Source organism: Protopterus annectens, chromosome 1.part1 (assembly GCF_019279795.1).
Source record: "Protopterus annectens isolate FY-2018-M chromosome 1.part1, PAN1.0, whole genome shotgun sequence".
Taxonomy (NCBI): Eukaryota; Metazoa; Chordata; order Ceratodontiformes; family Protopteridae; genus Protopterus; species Protopterus annectens.
In genome coordinates this window covers 353,495,696-353,521,253 of record NC_056726.1, presented here as the reverse complement: position 1 = coordinate 353,521,253, position 25,558 = coordinate 353,495,696, and the positions used below count along the sequence as shown (strand labels likewise).

Genomic DNA, 25,558 nt, shown 5'->3' with positions numbered 1-25,558 from the left:
TTGCCAAGATTAGATACAATCAGATGTGATAACCCAATCACAGAGTCTAAACAGACAACGGATCAGGTATTTATAGGCAAATTAAAGATCCCAGTGTCTCTACATGAGACAGATGTTTTTAGCACTTCAAGCAATGGGTAGCATTCCTTTAGGCCTGGCAGACTTAATAAAAAGAAAAGAAAAGAAAGAAATACAAGCATGCCAAAGATTTTTTTCCCTTTTCTTAAACAGCTTTTGCTACCTTGACACCAATTACATGCATGCTGTAGTGTACATATAATATGCCTGCTGATACCCCTCTCTGGAGCTGTGTGGGACCCTCCCAACAATCCTTACACAAGCATCAATTGCGACTAACCTCCTGAAAGTAAGGAAAGCCAGAAATTCCCCCCTCCGCTAGCAGTAAGTCACAGGGAACTAATGGGCTAAAAAGCTGCTGAGAGGAGCCACCCCCCACCAGTACAGAAGAAATCAAGACAGTGACAAAATAAAGGCAGATAAACTCAAAGCAGTTCAAACAAAAATCAGCAACGCCAGCTAATTAATACCAGCAACATCAACTGACAACCAGAACAAGCTACAATAAAAAGTGATACATACTTAATGACAATTCAGCAATAAATGTTCTTGGCACAACAAAACTATGCACACACTTATCAAAATATCATCTTCGCAAACTGGGAAGTCCAGATAAACAATTTGGAGCACTCTATCATAACACCCATCAATGATTAAAAATACCCGTTTCAGTTGTTGGTGCTTTGCTTTCAGTAAAATGAACCAAGTTGTTTGGTCTCATAATTGCGATAGATCGAGCCGTCATCACTAGCCTCTGGAACACTTCAGGGTCAAGGTCTTTCCCTTCCTGAGAGCACACGGCCAAGCACTGCACAGCATTACTAAGCAGGGCCTGGTCCTAGAAGACAAACAAAAGTCAAGAAATTTAGTGAGAAAACAATTTGTTTAGGCAGCACATGTATGAACTATAAAATAAAACAGTCTCAAATACACAGAATCTTTCAACTACAGACTGTGTAACTAACAATACGCAAGGGAATAGAATTAAGAGCTAAAATCTTGTGGCCAGCATAACCCACATCTCTTTTGAAGAACTGCTCACATGTACACATAGGTTGGTACTAGGCTATCAGCCCTAGGGCCTATACAAGCCAAGGCATAACAATTCCCTGGCTATTTCTTCCCACACTATTTACTTCCCTGGACCCCTATCTAGCAGGGTGACTGACGTGATCCCCGGGGTGAATTTCCTTTTCCCATCCAATCATCTAGGTTTCTTTTGAAGAGGGCCAAAGAGGCGCTCTGCTTGACATGTGCGGGCAATCTATTCCAGAGACTGGGGAGTCTCAGAGTCAGGAACCTATCCCTCCAGCATATTTTGTTTATTGTGACAAGGTTTAGATCCCTGAAGCGTGTGGCTCTGAGAGATTGGGATTTCTTTAAGTGTACCATGTCCAACAGCTCTGGGTTTGACACGGCCTTGTATGTTAAGCAGAGATTACCTCAGAGTAGACGGTATGCGACAGAGTATAGCTGGAGTCTTTTAAGCCGGTCAGCATTGGGCATCTGCTTTAGGCCTGCAATTCTTTTAGTGAGGTATTTCTGCGGCCTTTCCAGTTGTTGCAGATGTCTTGAGAGGTACATACCAAATGGGGCACTGTATTCTATAATGGGTCTAATGAGGGATGAGTACAGTGGGACAATGACCTCCATTTTTCCTGGATGAAAAGCCCTTAGTGATGAGGCGTGCCACATAGAAGGATTTCCTGACTGTTGTGGCGATGTGGTTATTGAAGGTGAGACCACTGTCCACCTGTGTCCCCATCATTTCCTGTTTAAGCAGTCCAATAACATTTTGCTGATACTTTAACATGAAACTGGCAGTTTAAAGCCCTAATGGCCAAGGTTGCAGAAGTGCAAACCTTCTTACCCCATCTATCCAGTGCCCTGGAGTCTCTATCAGAAGCAGTAGGATTTTTAGCAGTAGAAACCTTAATGCCCTTGGGCCCCTGTGAAATAGTCTCTGGATCTGCAATAGGATTTTTAAAAAGGAACTTAAACCCTGTGGGACTCCACTCTTGACTGATCGGCAGTCTGACTTGGAGTCAGCTACTTTCACACTGTGGGTTCTGTGGGCCAGTTTGCAAAACACCTAGTGATACAGGGGTTGATGCCTACCTTACTGAGTTTTTCTATGATTCCTGAGTGGGGAATGGTATCAAAGTAGGGTGTATGACCCACCTTGCCTTCATCCACAGCTTTGGTGACTGACTCAAAGAAGTTAACCAAGTTGAGCAGGCATGATCTACCCTTCATAAAACCAAACTGTGTGGGATAGAGAGTTTGGAGATTACTTATATCCCTGTTTATTAGGTCCATGACGATGCGTTCCATAGCTTTGCATATCAGACTTGTCAGGTTACTGGGGTGAAAGTTCCTAGTATTTGTAGTTGCTCCTCCTTTGTGGAGGGGGATGACTATATAGCAGTGGACCATTCGGAAGGGACAAAGCCTAAGGTGAGGCTGTGATTTAACAGAGCACACAGGTGAGGTTCCAGTTCACTCTGTAGTTCATGTAGAACACAGCCAGGGATATTGTCAGGTCCCACAGAAGCTGTATTCTTGGTCTTGGACAGTGCTGTTTTAATCTTTGCAGCAGTAATACTGGGTGCCTGGCAATCTACTGGTATTGTGATTGATCCTTGGGGGGGGGGGGGTTGGCACTGAATCTGTCGGCAATATCTGTTGGCACGGTACAGGAGGTACCACTGTGCAGTAGCTCAGAGAAAATATGGGTATTGCTGTGGAGATTCTTTACATAACTATATAAGCCCTTGTTGTTGTCCTTACTATCTGCTGCAATTCTGTCTTCATAGCTAGCTTTAAATGATTTGATGAGGGGATCTCAACTTTTTGTTGACGCTGATAAGGGACTTTTTCCGGTCTTGGGACTTACTTATTCCGCATCAGTTTCCTGCTTCTGTTGAGGAGTTTGATTATGGCAGGGGACCACCACATTGGCTTCCTTTTTTTGGAGGAGAGTGTCTTGGTTCTATTGGGTATGGTGAGATCCATGCACTTCTGTACATGTTCGTACAGTGCATTGGTGTACGATTCGGTGAATAAAATGAAATGTACTCCACTTTTAAAATAGAAATTTAAGAAAGCTCATACACATTACAAAGCTGAAAAACAGAAGATGTACTATGGATAAAACCATCAGAAACTTTAAAATGCATCAAATATGGACATAAGTTATATTACTGATGAGAAACTACTGCTTTTTATGAAGACAGCGATTCAGAAAATATTAAGGATGCAGTATGTGTTAGTATTTCTTGACATCTCAAGTGGCCCATGTTTGAGTTCTTTCGGATGTGAGGATGGCTAATAAAAGTAAGATAAACCAGAGAGAGTAGGATAAAGTACAAAATGGGGGTGGGAACTATCCTATATTTTTTGCAAGGAACATGAATATATGTTGATCCTGAAGAGAAAATAAGGAAACACTGCAAACATTCCGCACTGAATTTAATTAGCATGGAGAACTAGACCTGTGTTGGTCAAAAGGGAGCTAATGGTATCACCCTTGCCTTGTGAATTTTGGCCTTCTGAATTGCATTCTCAGTGAGAAGTAGAAGGGGACAGGTACAGAGTAGGCCCTTAAGTCACGTCTGTCAGGACATCTCTGATCCAAGTCAGTGATGGACCCCAAAAGCTGCGAGTAAAAGATCCTGCATTTTGAATTTGCCAGGGCAGTGTGAACTTTGGCTTTAGATAATTGTCACAAGCAGGTTTATCAGCAGCTGAGGCCATCTGCAAAACATTTTGTCAACTATACACTGGTTGACAGACCCTTCGTAGGAAGAATGAGGGCTCATTTGATCCTCGTCCTCTAATACATTGGATTCCTGAACTGCAATTGTGTGCAGGTTGTTGCCAGTCCCACTGGCACACAAAGATAAAGCCCTGACTATGACCCAAGCAACAATATTTCATACACAGTATCTTGAAACTGTGAATGAACTAGCTTAAGTGATTACAAGGAAGACGTGTCTTACCTGACCTCACTTCAGGAGGAAAGGTGTGGAAACGCCTACCAGGGCACATGCTCCTGTAGTTAAATTCACAGTAAAGGTCAGAGACTACACAGAAGTGGTGGCTTTGGGTTGGGGGGGTGGGATAACATGGCTGTCATGACCAGTTATGTCAAACTGAAGAAAGTGATACACCCTCACTGATGCCCACTGAATACCAAACCTGGAGTTAAGGATATGCAGAAAAAAAAGAAAGAAAGAAAACAAATCACTAAATATTTTGTCTAGGTTGGCTCTCATCCTGGTTTCGGGAAAGAACAGGCCAGTTGTTCATAACACGGTCTGATGGCAGACACCAACAGGAAAATAAAAAGACAAAAGTTATTACCAGGTTGTTAACCATTGTCCAACTCCCACAGCCAGCAGCCTCCAACCATAAGGGGAAAATGGGTTCCACCATGTATGCTAATATACCGCACCAGACAGCCTTTGGGCAATGACATTTGAAATTATTTCAGAGTCAAGGAAACTACTGCAAGTTTGACACTGAATTGCGGCACATTAGGGGACTATGAACCTTTTGCTGTACTGCACTGAGAATGCCCCCCCTCCAAATGGCAGGTGCACATATACCAAAGAAGTGATGGGACCACCCCCCCCCCCAAACATCTAGACTGAAAAAATAGTGCTACCACTGGAGGTACTGTTAGCACTATTGCCGCAATGCAATGTAATCAGACAGGGGCTACTCTCGTTACTGCCAGGAATTCCAAGTGACTGATGTAGAGGTCTCCTATGCAGACTTGCACGCAGTACCAGAGGAATGATGGCTGCCATATAATTTGCCAGTCTGACCATAGAATCTGCATACTATGAACCATTAAATGAAGTTTTAGTACTTGCCCTATTAAACAAAATGTTTTGCAATGCATGTTTTGCATGTTGAACAAAACGTCACTCCACAAAAAGGTTATCAGGCTGCATGGGGGAAAGCCACAATTGGGGGATGCTGAAAGCAATGCCCAGTACAGAACAAGTTGATCAAAGGACACCTGTTCTCAGTTCTCTAAAGGTGCAGCCAGAAATGATCCATCTACACAGGGAAACACCTTGGTGCTCCAAAGCCTCTGAGTCCCCAATATCAGCATACACTTGTTAAAACATGCTTGGTACCAAGCTGAGACTGAAGGGAAGGCATCTAAACAGGTAGTGGGATCCTATGTGGAAATCCTAAATCAGCATTCAGGAGTTTAAAAGAGGCTAAGTAAAAGGAAACCGCTTCAAGCCTGCCCTTGTACCCAAGAGTATTTTTAGACTAGTAATCATATGAATTAAGGTTAGATGTCCTTCTCTTCCATGCTGCAGTATTCTCACTGTGGGATCCTCCGCCTAATGCGACCAGAACATCTGTCTCCTATGCAAAAGCTTAAGCCTGCCTGCTTTTAGGCGTGTGGGATGTCACACATACAGCCATAAACCATGGGCCTTAAATGTGACATCTGCACGCACAGACCTCAGAATTGACTGCCCAGTTGGACAATAGCCTAAGGAGACCAAGAATGATGCCATCCATAGGTTCATAGGTTGGTACTAGGCTATCGGCCCTAGGGCTTATACAAGCCTAGTCATAACAATTCCCTGGCTATTTCTTCCCACACTATTTACTTCCCTAGACCCCCTGTCTAGCAGGGTGACTGATGTGATCCCTGGGGTGAATTTCCTTTCTCCCATCCGATTAAGGCTCCTTAGAAGCGCTCTGCTTGACATGTATGGGCAGTATAGTCAAGAGTCTGGGAAGTGTCTGGGTCAGGAACCTATCCCTCCAGCATGTTTTGTTTATTGTTATGAGGTTTAGATCCCTAGAGCATGTGGCTCTGAGGGATTGGGATTTCTTTAAGTGTAGCATGTCCAACACCTCTGGGTTTGACATGGCCTTATATTTTAGGCAGAGATCACCTCTGAGTAGACTATATGTGACAGAGTATAGCTGGAGTTTTTTTAAGGCGGTCAGTGTAGGGCATCTGCTTTAGGCCTGTGATTCTTTTAGAGAGGTATTTCTGCAGCCTTTCCAGTTGATGCAGATGTCTTGAGAGGTACATAACAAATGGGGCATTGTATTCTATAATGGGTCTAACGAGGTATGAGTACAGTGGAACAATGACCTCCTCTTTTCTGGATGAAAAGCCCTTAGTGATGAGGTGTGCCACATAGAAGGATTTCCTGACTGTTGTGGCGATGTGGTTACTGAAGATGAGACCACTGTCCGTCTGTCTCCCTAAGTCTGTTAAAACACTTACGGTGTTTAGTGTACTGCCATCTATGTGGTAATTCACAGGTACATATTTTTTCCCAAAGGGGATAACGATACATTTCTTGGATTTCTTAGCCTCATTTGGGGATTTAATAATGGTTCCCAGTTTGCAGTCATCTGCAAACTTTGTTAGCCAGAGTCCCTTAGTGTTGGCCTGTACTTCAGAGAAACAGATGCCAAACAAGAGCAGTCCCAAGACTGAACCCTGAAGATATCCACTTGTCTGGAGCTGGATTTGGAGTCGGCTACTTTTACAGTCTGGGTTCTATCAGTAAACCAGTTGGCAACCCATCAAGTGACGTAGGGATTAATGCCCAGCTTAGTATGTCTATCTGTGACTTCAGAGTGGGGGATGGTGTCAAAGGCCTTGGCAAGGTCCAGATAGGCTGTGTGGACCGCCTTACCCTCGTCCACGGCTCTGGAGACCGATTCGAAGAAGTCAATCAGGTTCAGGAGACGAGATCGGCCCTTCACGAACCCAAACTGGGTGGGGTCCAGTGTTTGAAGGTTGCCACTGTCTTATGTTTATAAGTTCCATGATAACATGTTCCATGACCTTGCAGATCAGGCTCGTCAGACTAATGAAGCAGTAATTCCCGGGATCCAAGGTGGACCCTCCCCCCTTGTGGAGTGGATAACTGTAGCTATGCGCCACTCAGTGGGCACGAAGCCTGAGGTGAGGCTATGATTAAACATGACACTTAGGTGAGGTGCCAGTTCATTTTGTAGTTCATGTAGTACACAGCCCGGGATGTCATCTGGTCCCATGGATGCTGAATTATTAGCTTTGGGAAGTGCATTTTTTACCTGAGAGGTTAAATTTGAAGGGGGGTAAGGAGGGTGGGCAGGAATAATGCAACATGGAAGAAAAGGACATCTATTGTTATGGTATGACTTTACATGACAAATCTATGTCACTATATTCCCATGTTGCAGTATTCACACTGTGGAAGAGTACCACAGTTCAAGAGGAGGAAAGGGTGGAGGAAAAGTTAAATGTCTCCAAGAAACCATGGAGGATGGCCCTTGCAAATCCTGCCCTGGCTCTGGATATATTATCCAATTTGAAATGCTTGGTAAAGATGTGTACAGAGGGCCATGTGGCTGCCTGTATTTTGGTGGTCTATCCAGGCCTTTGAGGAAAGCTCCTGAAGAGGCCACTGCTCCAGTAGAATGTGCTTCAACACTTTAGGGTAAGTCTTTGCAATGAAAGGAATAACAGAAGGTAATAGTTTTTCGTATCCATGAAGATAAAGTCTGTTTGGATACAGCCTTCCCCAGGACCCTGGGGTGGAAGGATATGAAGAGTTGACTGGACCTTCTAATGCTCTTGGTTTAATCCAAGTAAAATCTATCTGTGGACATAAAGAGACTGGAGCACTCTCTCACTGTCATTTTGAGGGGCACGGAAAAAGGTGGGTAAATTAATAGACTGGTTGAGGGACATCTCATTGACCACTTTGGGCATGGAGTGATTGGTGCAAAGGGTTACAGTCTTTGTGGAAGACAGTGTACGGTGGGGATGCCATGAGAGCTTGAAGCTCACAGACTCTCTTAGCTGAAGTAAGAGCTACTAATAGGACATTCTTCCAGGTACACATCTGTAGAGGGGCAGAGCTTGCCGGTTCAAAGAGGGCAATGGTGAGTTTTTTCAGTATATAGTTCAAGTCCCAAGGGGGGAGACAGGTTTCTTCAGTGGTCTGATGTGGAGAACCCCCTTCAGGAAACGTTTGACCTCTAGTCTGGAAAGGAGAGTAGGTTCCATAGATAAGCAGGTTGAAATGGCACATAAGTGGACATTCCCTAACTAATATGAAAGTTCTGATTTTAGGAACACACACACACAGGCTAGAACTAGAGGTACATCCATACATCCACTTGGAAGAGGTCTAGTTGCCTTTGGAGACACCAATTGGAGAACCTTTTCCATTTCAAAATGTAGGATCTCCTGGCTTCCTGCAGGACAGCTAGCACATCCTGTGAATATACATGTCTGAAAGGGATCAGTAGTTCATGACCCACAGGGTTATGTGGACCGTTTCCAAGTGTGGGTGAATCACGATCCCTTCTGTTGTGTCAGCAGGTCCACCTTGTGAGGCAACTTGTGGTGACTGCCCTTGGCAAGCGACAGAAGGGGGTAACCAATACTGCCTTAGCCAATAGGGAATCACCAGCAAGATGTTTGGCTTGTCCTTCTGGATTTTCAACAGAACTTTCTAAATGAGTGGGAAGGGTGGGAAAGCATAAAGAAACAGACCCTTCCAAGAAATCGAAAAAGCATCTACTCTCCAAGCTAGTGGGGGAGGAAGTTATAGAGCAGAATGTCTGCAGTTGTCTGTTCTGTGGTGTGCCCCACTGGTGGACAATGTCTACCACCACCTCTCTGTGTAACATCTACTCGTGATGTTGAGAGAAAAATCTGCAGAGGGAATATGCTTAATGGTTGTCGTGGGATGGGATGTACACCACCTGGAGTGCGACATTGTACTGGGTGGCTAACTCCCATGCAAGTATTGCAAGCCTGCAGAGTAATTAGGATCTGGTCCCCTCCCGTTTGTTGATGTACCACATCACAGCTGTGTGGGTCTATGAAGATTTGAGGGGGCCTGCCTAAATTAGAGGAATTAAGGTCTTTAAGGCTATAAGGGGAGCTGTCATTTCCCTCACATTGATATATTTTTTCTGGAGGGAGGGCTCCTATTAAGCCTGTACCTTGAGGCCATTCATAATGGCCCCCCATTCTAGATCTGAGGCATCTGTGTGCATAAACTGCAAGGGCTTGGTGAATTGCAGAGGTAGGCCTGGACTCTGGTTTACTTGTTGGATCCACCACCTCAACTCTGTCTTTAGGCAGGGTAGTAAGGGCATCTGAAACTCCAGGGGGTGATTGTGCTGTGACCAGACATTCTTCAAGTACCACTGGAACTTTACCATGTACAGCCGAGCTAAGGGTAGCATGGGAAGTGTAGCTGTCATGAGGCCTAGAAGATGGAGGAACTGCCTGGCAGTAATGTGGCTGACCACAAGTAGCTCTTGGAAGAAGTTGGTTAGGGAATAAACTTTGTCCTCAGGAAGGAAGGCCTTCATTAGGGCTGCTCTTATCCTGCAGCCCAAGAAGGTTTGGTCTTGGGTTGGGGCAAGGGAGGACTTTGTCAAGTTGAGAGTAAACCCCAAGCTCTGAAGCAGGGACAAAGTGAATTTCAATTGGGTACTGACAGCATTTTCCTCTTCTGTTAGAATGAAATGTCATCCAGGTAGGGGTAAATTTGTATGCTTTTTGAGCGGCAGGTAGGTTACTGCTGTGGCTAGACACTTTGTGAAGACTCTTGGTACAACAGATAAACCAAAGGGCAAGGCAGTAAACTGGAAGTGTAAAGAAGGCACAACAAATTGTAAATACCTTTTATAGTTTGAGTGAATGGGAATGCAGAGGTATGCCTCCTTCAGGTCCAAAGTTGCCATGAACGTCCTAGGTGGAAGAAGGGTTTGGAGGGTTAACATTCTGAAAGAAGGGACCTGCAGGAAAGGATTTAATCAAGACAAGTCCAGAATGGACCTCCAAGGGCCATCCTTTTTTGGTACTAGGAAAAGTCTGGAGTAGAACCCCCGACCGTCTTGGCCTGAGGGGACCATTTCTATATTCCCTAGTGATAGTAGACCATGGATAATCTGAGGAATTAAGTGTAGCTGTTTTTTTGGAAGGAATGGCATGCCTTGTGGAGATTTTATTCTTGCCGGGTCATAAAGTACCCTTTTTCCACTACTGATAAGACCCAGTGGTCTGAGGTGATCTCTTTCCAAATGGGTAGATAGTGAGAGATGTGGGCATAGACGGGTAGGTGGCTGAGGCAGTCATGCACTGTTGTTTCTGTCTGGAAAGGGCTGCCTGGGGGTCGGTTGGGAAGAGGCTGTCCTAGGGGAGGTAGCCTTTCTAGATCCTTTCCTGTGCCTCGAAGAAGAGGAGGAAGATGGAGCAGGAGTCCTCCTGAAAAAAGGTGGGCTTGGCTGGGTAGTTTCTATAAAACTTTGTAATATGTGAAACCGTAAATGTTTGAGGTCCTAGAGTTCTTTGCCTTTTTCTTGTAGGCTTTTGAACAGTTCGTTAGATTGTTTGCCAAACAGGAATTTATTGTACATGGGTGCATCCAAGATTTTGCTTTTAAAGTCATCAGTAAGTAGCTGTAGTCTGAGCCAGGAATATCTGTGCAGTACAGAGGTTGAAGCAGCAGATCTGGCTGAAGCCTCAGCAGCATCATAGCTGCACTTTATAGTGTCTGGCCACCTGTGATGCTAATGAAAGCTTAGATGCTACTTGTGTTTTGTTAGGTGAATCAGGCAGTGAGGAAAGTAATGAAGAAGCCTGGGAAACCAAGTCTAAGGCATATTTGACCATGTGGGTCTGATAACTGATTGCCCTGGAGCCTAGAGTGGAAGATGTGTATATCTTTTTTTCCAAGTCTGTCCACGACCTTACTATCCTTGTTGGATAGCAGAAGGGAGGATGAGGGAATTTGTCTAGATTGTTTATCTGGGGCCACTGCAATGAATGCAGGGTCTGCCATAGGTGGCTTTATGAGGTATTTGTGGTCATCAGGTACTTTATAAAACCGGTCAGGTATTTTTGGGTGCTGGGGGCTGTGATTCAGGGGTTTTGGAGGCTGAGGCAAATACATCCAGGTAAGCTGTTATCACAGGGGGAATTCACAGAGGGAGAGAGCACGATTCCATCTGAAGCAGTTCAAAGTACCTCTTTTGTACCTCAGTCACCTGCATGGCATCCCACTTGAAATACTCCCTCATTTTGGAGATAGTCTCCCCGAAATAACTTCAGGTTGGGTGTCCTCATCTGGGCAGTAGTATTCCAGGGGGGAAACTAGCTGGGATGTACAAGTCGATTCATCTGAAGAGGAGGAAGAGGCATCTTCCTACTCAGAGTAGGGGGGATGGAAGAAGCTGAAGCTGACCTGGGACAGAACAGTCAAGTTAGGAGCAAGTGAAGCTATGGGCCTAAAGGCCATAAAGGCCTGCACCAAAATCTGGCAAAACTTTTTCCTGTCTGGTTGGTCTTCAGCAGGATTAGTTAGGTGTTTGTTTTTTTTTTTTTGTTTCCACTAAGAGGAGTAGTCTTAGAGGTAGAAGGAGCAGGCCTAGAATCAGGCATCTGTCCTGTGGAAGAGGAGTCCTGTTCTGGTAGTGTTAGTGGCTCTATGGTGAAGTTCAGTTCCCCCTTGACATCAGCAGAGGACATGCCAACTGGAGTTTCCAGGGTGGCTTCCACAAAGGCACCCGCCAAAGATGCCAGTTCTTCCGGATGTCCCTCAGCCACTAGAGCGATAGCTGGCGAGATGTCAGAGGTGCAGATACAGTAAACCTTGCACTCTTGTCCTTTTTAGGCAGCTCCATCTCAACTGCTGACTCGAGTTACATGCCTAATGCTAATCGTTTTAGTCGCTGGTTTTCCACAAAAAGTTTCAGGGCTGCCAGACAACTGGGAAGGGTTTTAGGAACAAACAATTAGCAAATGCTACAGGTTGTATTGTCATGGGATTGTACTAAGCAAAACAAACAGTTCATGGGAATCCTTGTGTGGAATCTGGCAGCTGCACACTTACATTTCCCCTTTCTAGCTGAAATTGGCTATTTAAAAGAGAGCAACAGCAACCTAAGCCTACTTAGAAAAATGAAAAATTCCCAATGGGGTACTTACCTTTAGATGTCTTCTGAAGCATTGAGCGAAGTGAACAAGCTGACGTTCGACTGTGGCAGAGAAGTTCTGAGGTCTGTGCATGCAGAAGTCACATTTAAGGCGTTCAGGTCGCCTGAGACGGAGGATCCCACAGTGAGAATACTGCAACATGGGAAAAGGAGGACATCTTCCTGGATCATTCTAGATGTGCAATGGTTTGGATAAACACATAAGGGGCACTAGATTCTATAATTGGTCTCATCAGGGTAGAATACAGAGTAACTTTATTTGACCTGGATGAGAAACGCAATCAAATGGGCTAGATAGGATTTCCTGATTACTGTGGTTACCTGCTGATCAAGGATACGGAGTTGCCTACAAAGGTACCAAAATTTCAGGTGACTGTACAGCAGTCTGGACCAGGGTACCGTCATACTGTAAGATGCTGTCAAGCGTTACCAAAGGTGACAATTCTGCACTTCTTTGCATTTAATTCAGTCAGTTTTCTAACACACCACTGATCCATACTGTTTAGCCCTTGTTGCAGTAACATGGTACTGGATGCGGAAATGACAAAGTCCAGTTGCAGTCATCTGTAAATTTAGTCAGCCGAATGGAGAGATGATAAAATCAGCAAGCTGAAGACGGTAGTATTGTTGGAATTGAATTCATCCTCAAGTATTGGTGAATACCTTCACAAGGTAGACCTTTGTTTTCACAAAATCTCACCAAAACGACAATGATATATAGACTGCATTATTACCAGAAGTAGGCAAAAAAATAACAAAATAAACAAACAGCTAGGTGCACAAGTCCCAGGGTAAAACAAAGTGCCCAATCCTGGTAGGTGCACTGTCATTTTTTCCATTCCTGGCACCAGTGTAGAATCCTCATAAAGTACAGTGGTGTACACTTACCATAAATGTAGATGTTCGAGTGTATTCACTGTTGCAGTCATTACATTTAGGTAATTCTGCTGGCAGGTTGCCCTCAGCTGGCCTGAATTCCAAAGTCTTGGGTCCTGCGTCGGCTGCTGTCACCCCTTCCCTGACGTCAGGTCGTCAGGAGTATAAAAGCAGCAGCCAATGCCATTTCCTTCAGTTTTTCTCGCCCCAGATATCAGGTGCCTGCAAAAGGGTAGCCAAACTTTATGTATATATTCAGAAATACATCAATATAAATTTTACCTTCATCTATAAGCAAGTACACCACATAGGTAGCATAAATCAGAGAAGGAAAGATAAGATCCAAAAGAAAAAGGGGAAAGGCGGGAGGGTAACCTGGACTGCAACAGTGAATACACATTTATGGTAAGTGTACACAACTGTACTATGTTCATGTTTCACTGTTGCAGTCATTACATTTGGGTAGAGTCCCAAAGCTATGGTTGGGAGGCTGGAACTAGACAGCAGTAGGAGTGGCTATGAAGCCCTGCAGAACTGCAGTGGCAAAGCCTGCCCTGGATTTAGAGTAGAGTGGCAGATGATAATGCTTTGTAAAGGTGTGCACTGAACTCCAGGTTGCCGCCTCTAAAATGTCTGTGGTAGGTACCCTCCTGAGAAAGGCTGCTGAGGTGGCTGCAGCTCTGGTGTAATGAGGCCTAATGCCCTTAGGCACTGACTTGCCATGGTGCAAGTAGTAGAAACGAATGCAGTGGCCTAACCACTTAAAAATAGTCTGCTTTGAGATGGGCTTTCCTTGTGATCCTGCAGCATATGCCACTAGTAATTGCTCTATTTTCCTGAAATCTTTGGTTCTGTCCAAGTAGAATCTAAGCTATCTGTGTATTTCCAAAGAATGCAGAATTCTCTCCCCCTTGTTCTGTGAATATGAGTAAAAAGTAGGCAGATGGATGGCTTGGTTAAGAGCCAGACTGGACACTACTTTAGGCATAAATGTTGGGTTTGTCCTCAGGGAAACTCTGTCCGGATGAAAAATTATGAAAGGTTCCACAGCCATGAGTGCCTGTAGCTCTGAAACTCGTCTAGCTGAAGTAATTGCTAAGAGCAGAGCTGTTTTCCAAGATAAAAACTTCATATCAGCTGTAGCTGCTGGCTCAAAAGGAGGCAGGGTGAGCTTTTCCAAGACATAGTTGAGGTGCCATGCGGGTATTGGTAGCCTTCTTGGGGGCCTTACATTTTTGGCTCCTCTGAGGTACTGCCTTAATAAAGGGTGAGAAAAAAGTGGTGGCTCTGTATTGTAATGAGTCGAAATGGCAAAGGCATAAATTTTAATAGATGAAAAAGATAGGCCTTTGTCCAGCATCTCAGTTAAGTATTGCAAAATCTGATGAATATTCGGTACCGCTGTATCAGTTCCTTGTGCCTGGTTCCAGGCACAGAATCGCTTCCATTTTCCAGCATAAAACTTTCTAGTACTATGCCTTCTGGCTTCCAGAATGACATCCACCACAGCTTTACTGAGAGGTGTTTTTTGTATGTCTACATTATCCGCCATGCTGCCAAGTTTAATGTCCTGAGTTGGCTGTGCATGATCCGATTGTTTTGCTGGGACAGTAGTCGAGGTATTTGAGGTAAGGTCCAAGCCGGGTATAGAGATAAGTTCCTTAGTATTGGATACCAGTACTGGCGTGGTCAGTCTGGGGCAATCAGTATCATCTTTGGCTTCTCCTGTCTGACCTTTAGGAGCGCCTTGGGAAGGTGAGGCAGTGGAGGGAAGGCATATATTGATAGGTTTCTCCAGCTGAATGATAAGGCGTCCACTTTCTATGCATGTCTGTGATAAGTCCTTGTGCAGAATCTTTTTAGTTGGTAATTGAGAGGGGAGGCTAATAGATCTATGTCCGGGCATCCCCATTTCCTTGTTATCATGCTGAAGACTTGTGGATCCAGCTTCCACTCGTGGGGATCAATGAGGTTTCTGCTTAGTTCGTCTGCCAGAATATTTTCTTTTCCTGGCATGAATTGTGCCTGCAGATGTACTTGGCAAGTCAAAGCTGTGTCCCACAAGGTCATGGCTAGACTGCAAAGTGGGTAAGAGTGTGTGCCCCCCTGATTGTTTATAGACCACATGACCGTGGTGTTGTCTGTCTTTATCAGTAGTTGTCCCGGATGATGTAGGTCCTTGAAGGCTGTCAGGGCATTTTGAACAGCTAACATCTCTTTCCGATTGATATATAGATGCATTTGGTTTGAGGACCATGTGCTCTGAATGCCTCTTCCTGCCATGTGGGATCCCCAGGCATAATCTGATGCATCCGTCGTTAGAGTCTGCCTGGCTGGAGGTAATATGAATGGCTGTCCCTTGTTCTGGTGACAAGCCTTTGCCCACCATCGAAACTCCAGTTGCAGGCAGGGAATGAGAGCAATGACCGTTTCCAGGCTGTGGCAATGTTGAGTCCAAACACTTTTTAGATACCACTGAAGTTTCCTCATATGCAGTCTTGCATTTGGAATTAGTAGGATGCAGGATGCCATGAAGTCCAAAGCCTGCAGAATTTTTCTTGCAGATAACTGGGCCTTTGTTGCCAGCATTTTGAAATAGGTAGTCAGTTGCTTTTGTTTGTCTGGCATGAGATGAGCCATCTGGGCAGTTGTATTTAAGCTTGCACCTAGGAATATTATCTCTTGTGAGGGTACTAGTTTTGATTTCTTTTTGTTGACTGTGCACCCTAGGCATGATAGAAGTCTTTTCACAAACGCCAGATGTTGAAGAAGAATGTCCTTGTTCTCTGCTTGAATGAGATAGTCGTCCAAGTAAGGATATATTTGTATTCCTCTTTGTCTGCAGAATGCAATTACTGGTGCCAGGCACTTTGTAAAGACCCTGAGCGAAGTAGATAAGCCAAAGGACAGTGCAGAGCATTGGTAATGCATTGAATCAGCCTTGAATCTTGGGTATTGTCTGCATGATTGCTGAATGGAACATGCAGATATGCCTCTTTTAGGTCTAAAGTCAAAAGCCAAGCATTCTTGCCCAACATGGGCAGAAGCTGCTGCAAAGTCAACATTTTGAATTCTGGAATATCCAGGAAAGTTTATAGAATAGACAGGCCCAGTATTGGCCTCCAGGTCTTGTCCTTTCTGGGTACTAGGAACAGTCTTGAGTAAAATCCTTGTCCCTGCTCTTGTTCTGGTACTTGTTGAATGGCCCCCATGTCCATGAGGGATGAGACTTGTTTTTGCGCCTCTGCCCATTGATTTTTTGGCAGATCTGGCCATCCGTTTGCTTTTGGCATAGTATGGAAATGGAACTTGTATCCTTGTGACACTATGTTTAGAATCCACTTGTCCTGGATTATGATGTGCCAATTTTGAGCAAAAAGTGCTAATTTTCCCCCTAAGGGTGCTGCCAGAAGATAAGTACTTGGTGTAGGCAGGGGGAAGTCACTGGGATGGTTTTCTGTATGTTTGTGATCTATCTTCTCCAGCTTTGGAGATAGAAGCACTCCATTGTTTTGGCCTATAAGAACCTTGCGCTTGGGATCTACCCCTGGGGCGTCTGGTTCTACCCTTTGAGGTCTATCTGACACAGGAAAGGACTAATTTTTTGTAGGCCGGTGTCTACTAAACCTGGGTGGCTGTACTTGTAAAAAATCTGTGACTGTTTGCATAGATTTAGCTTTGTCCTCCATTTTCTTTAACACCTCTTCTGCCTTAACACCAAACAAAGTATCACGCTGCAAAGGTGCATCTAGTAATTTAACTTTAACATGATCAGGCAGATTTTGTTCCTTTAACCAAGCATGCCTCCTAATTACAGAACCCGTAACTGCGGCCCTGCAGGAGGCCTCCAAAGAATCAAAACCACATTGCAAAGTATGCTTTCCAACTTGTTCTGCTGCATACAATAAATCATGCATTTCCTTGTTTTCTGCACATTCCGAATTTAACATTTTCTGTTTAAGCAATCCCATGACATGTTGCTGATACTTAAGCATGTGAAATTGACAGTTTAAGGCCCTTATAGCCAAAGTTGCAGATGTGTAAACCTTTTTTCCCCATCTATCCAGTGCCCTTGAATCCCTGTCAGAGGGGGTTGGCTTTTTTGTAGTGGATGCCTTAGCTCCCTTTGGACCCTGTGAAATAGTTTCTGGGTCAGCAGCAGGGAATTTAAAAATAAATTTGTGAGAGTCAGGAACCATGTAATATCTGTCAGGCTTAACAGGAGTTGGGGGTAAGGAGTCAGGGGTCAGACTAGACTCCGAAAACACAATCTACAATGTCTAACACAGGTGGAATAGCTAGAGGCCTGTGCTGAGGTAGTAAGAGAAAATCCCTGAGTCTCTTTTTAGATTCTGAAAAATCCTGGCTCTCCCAGTGGAAATGCTCCCTCATGGTATGCAAGGTTTCCCCAAAGGAATAGTCCTCAGGAGGAGATTCTGAAGGTATAGATTCTTCAGCATCAGAATCCTCATAGGGGTGAAGAGAATATTCCTCATCAGAAGAGGAATCAGAAGAAATAGAAACCTGATCTGAAGATTCATAGTCAGTGTCTTGCCTAGGCCTCTTATCAGGAGGGGGATGGGAACCCCTGATCAAGTTAATCAAGTCTTCGGCCATTTTGAGCATCTGTTTTAGGGCACAGAGGCCTGTCCACGTGGCTCTTGAGTTTGTTTCCTTGCTTTAGAAGGTGCTTTAGTCTTTGCCTTTGATGTTGAAGTCATTTTAATGTAAAGATGTTAGGTCTGAATACACCTTCAGAAGCTGGTGCCTGCTCAGCGGCTCCGGACCCATCTGAGGGATTAGCGTCCGAGGCTCCAATACCTTGAGTATCCAGCGGCATTGGCCACTCCATGTGGGAGTCGGTAGCGGCCAGCAACTCTAAAGTAGCAGGCGTCAGGGGGCTGTGAAAGTGCCTCACTGAGAACCGGTGACTGGCTTAGAAGAAGCTTTGTCGGTTTTGGGCCTCAGTTGTTTTTCTTTTTCTTTGCGTTTTTTTGTAAACTCCGGTAGTCGGATGGCTATCCGACATTTCAGGATAATTAAACCAGCGTCCAAAAAAGTTTAAAGAAAAATCATACCGATGCTTAATAGTGCGTCAGTTAAATCTAGCACAAAACCGACAACCAGAAACGTTGTGATCAGGCCCTAGGCAAGGAATACAATAAGAATGAAAATCCTTATGAGGTATTTGCTTTCTGCAAGAAATACAATTATTAACTTTTTCTGACCGGTCTGGAGCAAGAAAAAAGATTCCCCAACAGGGTACTTAGCTTTATTGAAGACTTTGGATCTGAAACGCAAACATGAAAATCTCAGGAGTCGGCCGACCGCCACTTGCGAACTGCTTCTGCTTCGGGCACCGCACGGCAAAAAAGACTGAAGAAAATGGTGACGGCTGCTCCTTTTATACCCCTGATGACCTGACGTCAGGGAAGGGGAGACAGCAGCCGACCCAGGACCCAAGACTTTGGAATTCAGGCCGGCTGAGGGCAACCTGCCAGCAGGATAACCCAAATGTACTGACTGCAACAGTGAAACACGAAGAACATCACAAACATTTCTACAATGAGGTTAGGCCAAGCTCAGGGGGGATGGCCCACTGCTGTAGAAAGAAGCAGTGTTCAACAACAACAACAAAAAAAAAAAGACAGCCATACAGAAGACAGAGTGGATTACTGAGGATAAGAAAGAAATGTACTGTTACTCTTACTATTACTGGATATTCCTAAGAACAGCCTAAATACATGGGAAAAAGTGTTTAGGTATACTGGCAAGCTAGAAGGACATTAACTCCCGTCCCTGAAATATTTGTATGCATGCATTATGCCAGATTTATTTATCATACATTTACAGAGAAAGTCAGACTGGAACAGAGCCCATTTTCAGGGGAGGCCCAGGGAGTAATGCTCCAGATGCATGTCTTTGGAATGTGGGAGGAAACCAGAGCACCCGAAGGAAACCCACGGGAAAGTAGGGAGGACACACAGATTCCACACACAAGGTATTCCAGCAGAGAATCAAACTGTAGGCCGTCATGCTGTGAGGCGATGATGCTAACCACTGCGCTGCCTAGAAGCTCAGAATGTCCAGACAGAACATATTCAAAAAGATTGAGAGAAAAATTACAGAAAAGAAAAATACTTGCACAAGAAAAACTGTGAAAAGCTTCAAATCAAATCTGTGTTCATTAATACAGCAGATTCATGAAAAATATTATACAGACCAAGAAACATTGGGCTGTTGGGGAAAAAAGTGACTGAAAAATGTGACAATATAAACAAAACCTAGAGATTTTTAAAGGTTATAAAAAAAGAAACATGGACATGGGAAAAGAGAGATCTGATATGGTGCAGTATTTATGCAAAGGAGAAAGCCAAACTAAATACAAAAAAGCAGCTCCAAAGATATTTGAAGAGAAATACGGTTTACTATTAAAATATTGAAACCAACTCTGTCAACTGTACTACTGTCGAACATGGAAGTTCGAAAACGGTAATATCGATGACAAAAAAAAACAACCTAGGAACAGTTTTAACATGGGTCGAGATAGGTGTTCAGTATTATTCCGAATTACAAACATCTCCCCTATCTCGACCCATGTTAAAACCTGTTCCTAGGTTTTTTTTTTGTCATCAATATTACCATTTTCGAACTTCCGTGTTCGACAACAGTACAGTCAACAGAGTTTGTTTCGAAATTTTAATAGTAAACCGAGAAATACAAGCATAGGCACCCAGATAGGGAAAATTTCACAATACAAAAAAAATAAGATCACAAAGGGGTAGAACAGAAGATTAGTAAAGCAGAAGTTATACAAGCTGAAGTTTGGAACACTTGCAAAATGAAGCCTTTAGTGTAGAAAGTCAAACAGTTTATGACACAGCATGATGGAACAATGAGTCCCCAAAGTAAGGAGAAACAGGTAAAGCAGCAGACATCTAAAGAAAAAGAAATATGAAAATAGGAAAACAAGAGAGATTTGACATGGTGCAATATTTATGCAAAGGAGAAAGCCAAAATTATACTTGTGTAAAATCGTATCATAATAATAGATGCCATTCTCTTCACTGTTGCAGTATTACTTACTATACGCATCACCTATCCAGTGCAGCCCCACATTCGGACAGTATACAAAAGCCTTACTATCGTGTATGCTCCTGCACAGGATGTAGGGCATATCAATGATGTATGGGAGCAGATACCCAAAACTGAACTGCCCCAGCAGAGAACAGTCTCCAAAGGACAAGGGAGTCTATGCACATCCAGAAGGAGAAAATGCGAAAACAAAGGGGAGACCTTCAGCCAGAAGGGAATCCAAAACAAAAAACACAACAAACAAGAGAGGGTTGGAGGGAGGGACTGAATACCCCAAAAGTGAAAAGAGCATCTACTTTTATGGTAAGATTTTACACAACTGTACTAGGTCCTTCTATATAGGTTCATAGATGTTTACACGGCTAAAAATCACAAGGGCCTATTTAAGCCTAGCCATGCATCTCAAATCTCTGACAAGTTCTGATACCCTTGTTAACTGTAAGCATGGGCCTAGGAGGAGAACCATTTACAGGTCACCAGTGTCCATTAAAGACATAGGTGCCAAACCAGGGATGAATTTCCTTTTCCCCATCCACTCATCCAAGTTGAACTTGAATTCGGTTAGGTAGGAACTCTGCTTCACATGGATGAGAAGCCTGTTCCAGACATGGGGTAGTCTCTGGGAAACATACCTGTCTCTCCAGCAGGTCCTATTTATATCACAGACTAGGCTTAATTCTTCAGAATGGGTAATTCTGGTGCTGTTAGTTTTGCAGATAATGCAGGAGGTCCAGAGTGGGGGTCTGACAATGCCCTACATAGATCTCCCCTCAACAGCCTGTAGGAGACAGAATACAGGAATAGGGACTTGAGGCAGTCAGCACAGAACATGTTACTTATGCCCTATATTCCTTTAGTGTGGAACTTCACTGTTTCAGTATTCTTTATTATGAGGAGGATAAAAAGCTCAAGAAACAGAATGGGAAGTAGAAGGTTGTGAACAGCCCTCAACAAAACCATATAAAATGGTTCTAGCAAAACCTGCTCTGGCCCTAGAAACCATATCCAACTTAAAATAAAAAACAAAAATGCAGTGAAGACCAAATAGCAGCTTCAAGGATGGAACTGGTGTCCAACCCCTTGAAGAAAGCACACTAGTGTAATGGGCTCTAACAGAAGTAGACAATGATTTGTCAAGAAAAGAATAACAAAGAAATGACCTTAGGCATCCAGGAGGAGGAGGTTTACTTAGAAATAGCCAAACTCAAAGTCCTGAGATGAAAGGTAACAAAAAGCTGGACAGACTTGTGAATGGCCTTAGTTTTATCCAACTAGTAGCTGAACTGTCTGTGCAAATCCAAGGTATGCAAGATCCTTTCACCACCAGACTGAAAAGAAGGGAAAAAAGAAGGGAGCTGTACTGATGGATTCAAGGACAACTCACTTTCTACCTTTGGCATAAGAGGAGAATTAGTATGAAGGGACACCCTGTCCCTGTGAAAAAAAAAATGAGGAATGGCCATAAGGGCCTGGGTGCTCAGAAACCCACTGAATAGAAGTAAAACAACAACAAAACAGTTTTCCAGGTACAATGTTGCAAAGAAGCAGAATATGCAAGCTCAAAAGGAACCCAAGTCAATTTTTCCAAAACAAAATTAAGGTCCCAAGGAAGAGGAATAGGTTTCCTTAGTGGACTAAAATGCAGGATGCCTTCAAGACATTGTTTGACCTCAAAATGAGAAACCAAGGCAGGATTCAAGGGTAGGCAAGCAGAAATGGCTGAGTTATGGGCCTTCACAGAAGAATAGGCCAAGCCAGACAGGAGTAGCTCACACAAATAAGAAGACCAAAATGACCCCCACTGAAAAGGGGTCCTGGTTACGATCATGGTACAAAACAGAATTTTTTTTTTCATTTGGACAAAAGATTTTCTTGTTGGCGGTTTTCCTTGCCTCCTGTAAAACCCTGAACACATCCTTAAAAAAAAAAAAAAAAAAAGGTGCCTGAACAGGATCAAAACCCTATCAACTACAGTGTCAGTTGAAGAGTGTGCACAAGGATGGATGAGAGACCCCTGGTCCTATGTGAAGAGGTCCAGCCGGTGAGGCAACATGGGTGACTGCCCCAGGCCAGATGCACTGAAAAGGAACCAGTGCTGTGTTGGCCAAAAGGGAGTCACTGGCAATATTTTGGGGGAGTCCACCTGAATCTTCTGCAGTACTCTTGAAAGTAGAGGAAGAGGAATGAAAGCATAAAGAAACATCCCCTTACAAGTAAAAGAAAGGGCATCAGTCTTCTAGGCTAGTTGACATGAAACTTGAACAGAAAATGGAGAGCTGCCTGTTTAGAAGAGAGGCCAAAAGATCTACCCGAGGAATACTCCACCAACGGACAACATTCAGAAACACCTTTTTGTGAAGCATCCATTCATGAGTTAGTGTTTTGGACCTGCTCAGTCAGCCACTAGACTGTTCTCTGAAGTAAAGTAAACTGCCTGAATAGTTAACTGATAACTGCAAGAGACCTCTTGAGCCTGAAAAGCCATCCCTGCAAAGGCGGTAAGATGTTTGTGCCTTCTTGCCTGTTGACATACCACATCATTGTAATGTCCGTGTACACTTTCAAAGGGCCTGGAAAGAACATGGGGTAAAAAGTTTGAAGGGCCAGAATCAGAGCTCTCATTTCTTTGATGTTGACACAGTGTGACTTCTGATTTGCAGGGGGGGGGGGTAGAGACCCTGAACTTTTAGGTGACCACATGAAACCCCACCCTGTCTGAGGCATTGATAAATGGTTCTTTAGAGGGGACTGAAGGCTAAAAGCAAAGTTTTGAATCCACCACTAATATTCCTTCTTTAGATGAGGAAGGAGAGGTACACTGAAATCCAGAGGGTGGGAATGCTGAAGCCAAACCAACTTGTGGTACCAATGAAGCGTTTGAATATGCAGTCTGGCATAGGAAGTATTGGAATGGAAGAGCCCATGAATCCCAGGGCCTGAAGAAACTCTGGAATGGCAGTCAGAAGAGAAGACTGAAAGAAGGCTGTCATCAGTGACCAACATTTTAGGTGGAAGAGATGCCAACATTGGCACTGTCTGACTCCTGCAACCCTGACGCAAATAATCCTGAGAGGAAGTCAGGACAGACTTTCGGAAGATAACAGTAAATCCCAGACTCTGAAGAAGAGAAATGGTGAACTCCAGATCCTTGACAAGTGACGGGGAGAAGGTGCATGAAGCAACAGGTTGTATAGGAAAAGGAAAAATCTGAATGCCTTTGAGCATGCAGAAAGCAATCACAGGATGTAGGCATTTTGTGAATAACTCTGGGGCACGAGATAACGACGTCTGGATGGCAAAAAACATTCTGAGTAACTGTGTCCGTATATCAATTTTGCGCCCAAAGTCCTATGTGGAGAGCATGTGAAAGACATTCAGTGCATAAAAGCTCATAATGCCTTGGTACACTGGCCAAATATTGGGCTGCCCTGGACAGGAGAATTCCTATAGTAAAGAATACTCTACCAGTGATATGGGAGGATATCTAGTCCATACAAAAAGCAGCAAAAACTTTTGAAGGGAAATACAGGCAAAGGTATTCGGATATGGAAAATTTTACAATACAAAAAAAATAAGAAAACACGGGAGGGAGGGGTAGAAAAGAGGATTAGTAATAGAAAATTTAAAGAAATAGAAACTGAAGTTCTGGATTACCTACAAGGTGAAGGATTTAGTGCAGAAAATCCAACCCTGCTAACACCACAGTATGATGGAACAAGGAGTCCCCAACATTAACAGGGGATATGAAGCATCTGATCAGTTGCCACGTGAAGACACTCTGGTGCCTTCAGTGGGAAGCCAGTGCATTAGCTCAGTTGGAGTTGCAAAGCAAGGTAAGGAGTAGAAACCAGTGGCAACTCTGACGTAGTCAATGTTGTGGAGTGATAGGCCAAGTGAGTTCCCAAATGAAAAAGCAATGGATAACACAGGGCGCAGCTGAAGAGAATGTCACAGGAAAATGTTCTGGAACTTTCTGTAGAATGCCCACAGGAAACAAAGTAACGAATGGCTCTCAGTTTAAAAGAGAAAGATTTAAGGGAAGAGTTACTGGATTTAATAGAGATGGTCAGACATATCAAGATGAATGAAAGAAAAAGACAACAGAAAGTCAGTAATGGTGTGAATGACCTGAGACATACCTCCCTGGACTACATGGAGAGACATGGAAGAGCTCTCCGATCTTGTAGCCCAGGCAGGTATGACCCTAGCCCTGAGTAGCATTCTGCCATCACCCAAAATGATACCGTAGTACAAGGACAAAATGACCGACTTCAACAATTGGCTAAGTTTCTGGTGTCATTCTAAGGGGATCCAGTATCTGTCTGCTTGGGATGACATGGTCGACAGACCACGATGCTTTGCCACAGATGGTCTGCACCTGTCGCCCCTGGGATTCCGGATTCTGGCTAAGGCTGTTGCTGCCCCTATAGTGCCTTTTTAGGCAGGGTTCAAATAACAAATTCACCACCATAACAGGAACAGACAAGCAAAAACTGAGGGTAATGCTACTCAATGCTAGAAGTCTAAATCTCAAAATGCACTCACTCGAGGCACTCCTTAAAACAGAGAACATCGATATCTGTGCAGTGACTGAGACCTGGCTCAAGGCTCCAGAGAGCACCCCTGCACTACCAAGCTATAACTCATACCACACGTTTCGGCCATGCAACCTGGACCGAAACACCAAAGGCGGAGGTGTGCCCATATTCATTTAGGATATCCACACCTCCAGGTTAGTTGCTCAGCATAATGCATCTGAGGTTATCCAAGTGCAACTAACTCTGGGCAAAACTGCAATCCAAAATGTAGCTTGCTACAGATCCCCCCACCATGCCCCAGGATTCCCACTCCTCCTTTCTTGATGTACTGGAAAATATTAGGGTTCAACCAAACACCCTAATAATGGGCGACTTCAACTACCCCACCATTAACTGGGAAAACTACTTGTGTACCAACTCCTTAGCTCAACGCTGTCTGGAATTCATAAACTCCAATGCCCTAGATCAACTTATCCACACCCCCCACCAGGGGCAACAATATCCTAGACCTAGTCATTACCAAAATGAGTGACCGGTGTTCCACACCTGAAGTCAACTCCTCATTGGTCCGATCTGACCATAAACTAATCACTCTTGATATCCACATCCCGCCCCCACCCCCACCCCCCACTAAGGAAACCACAGTAAAAAATTTCTCCAAAGCCAATTTCATGCTTCTTAAGACAGAAGTGGTGAACATCATGACACCCATGCAAATGGACAATACAGTTACAACTGCTGAATCCTACACAAATGCACTCTATAAGCACTTACACGAGTGCAAGGATCGTGCTTATCCCAAACAGAATCAAGACGATATCCTCTAAAAAGGAAGACAATCTGGTGGCCCCCTGCCATAAACAAGCTGTACAACAGAAGAAAGAAACTATTGCAAAAGAGAGTAAAATCCCAGGAGTGGAGGAGCTCCCTGGTCAACCTCAGTAAGAAGCGGAGATCCCTTATAAGAT

The 25,558-nt window shown here is 44.0% G+C and overlaps 1 protein-coding gene across 1 annotated transcript in view; it reads right to left on the bottom strand.

The window, feature by feature from the left end:
• Nucleotides 1-25,558, bottom strand: part of UBR4 (ubiquitin protein ligase E3 component n-recognin 4) — a 3,959,899-nt gene that overhangs the window by 2,046,517 nt on the left and 1,887,824 nt on the right. Inside the window, 1 exon segment of the mRNA XM_044087073.1 lies at nt 742-916. Coding sequence (XP_043943008.1) covers nt 742-916 — 175 coding nt within the window.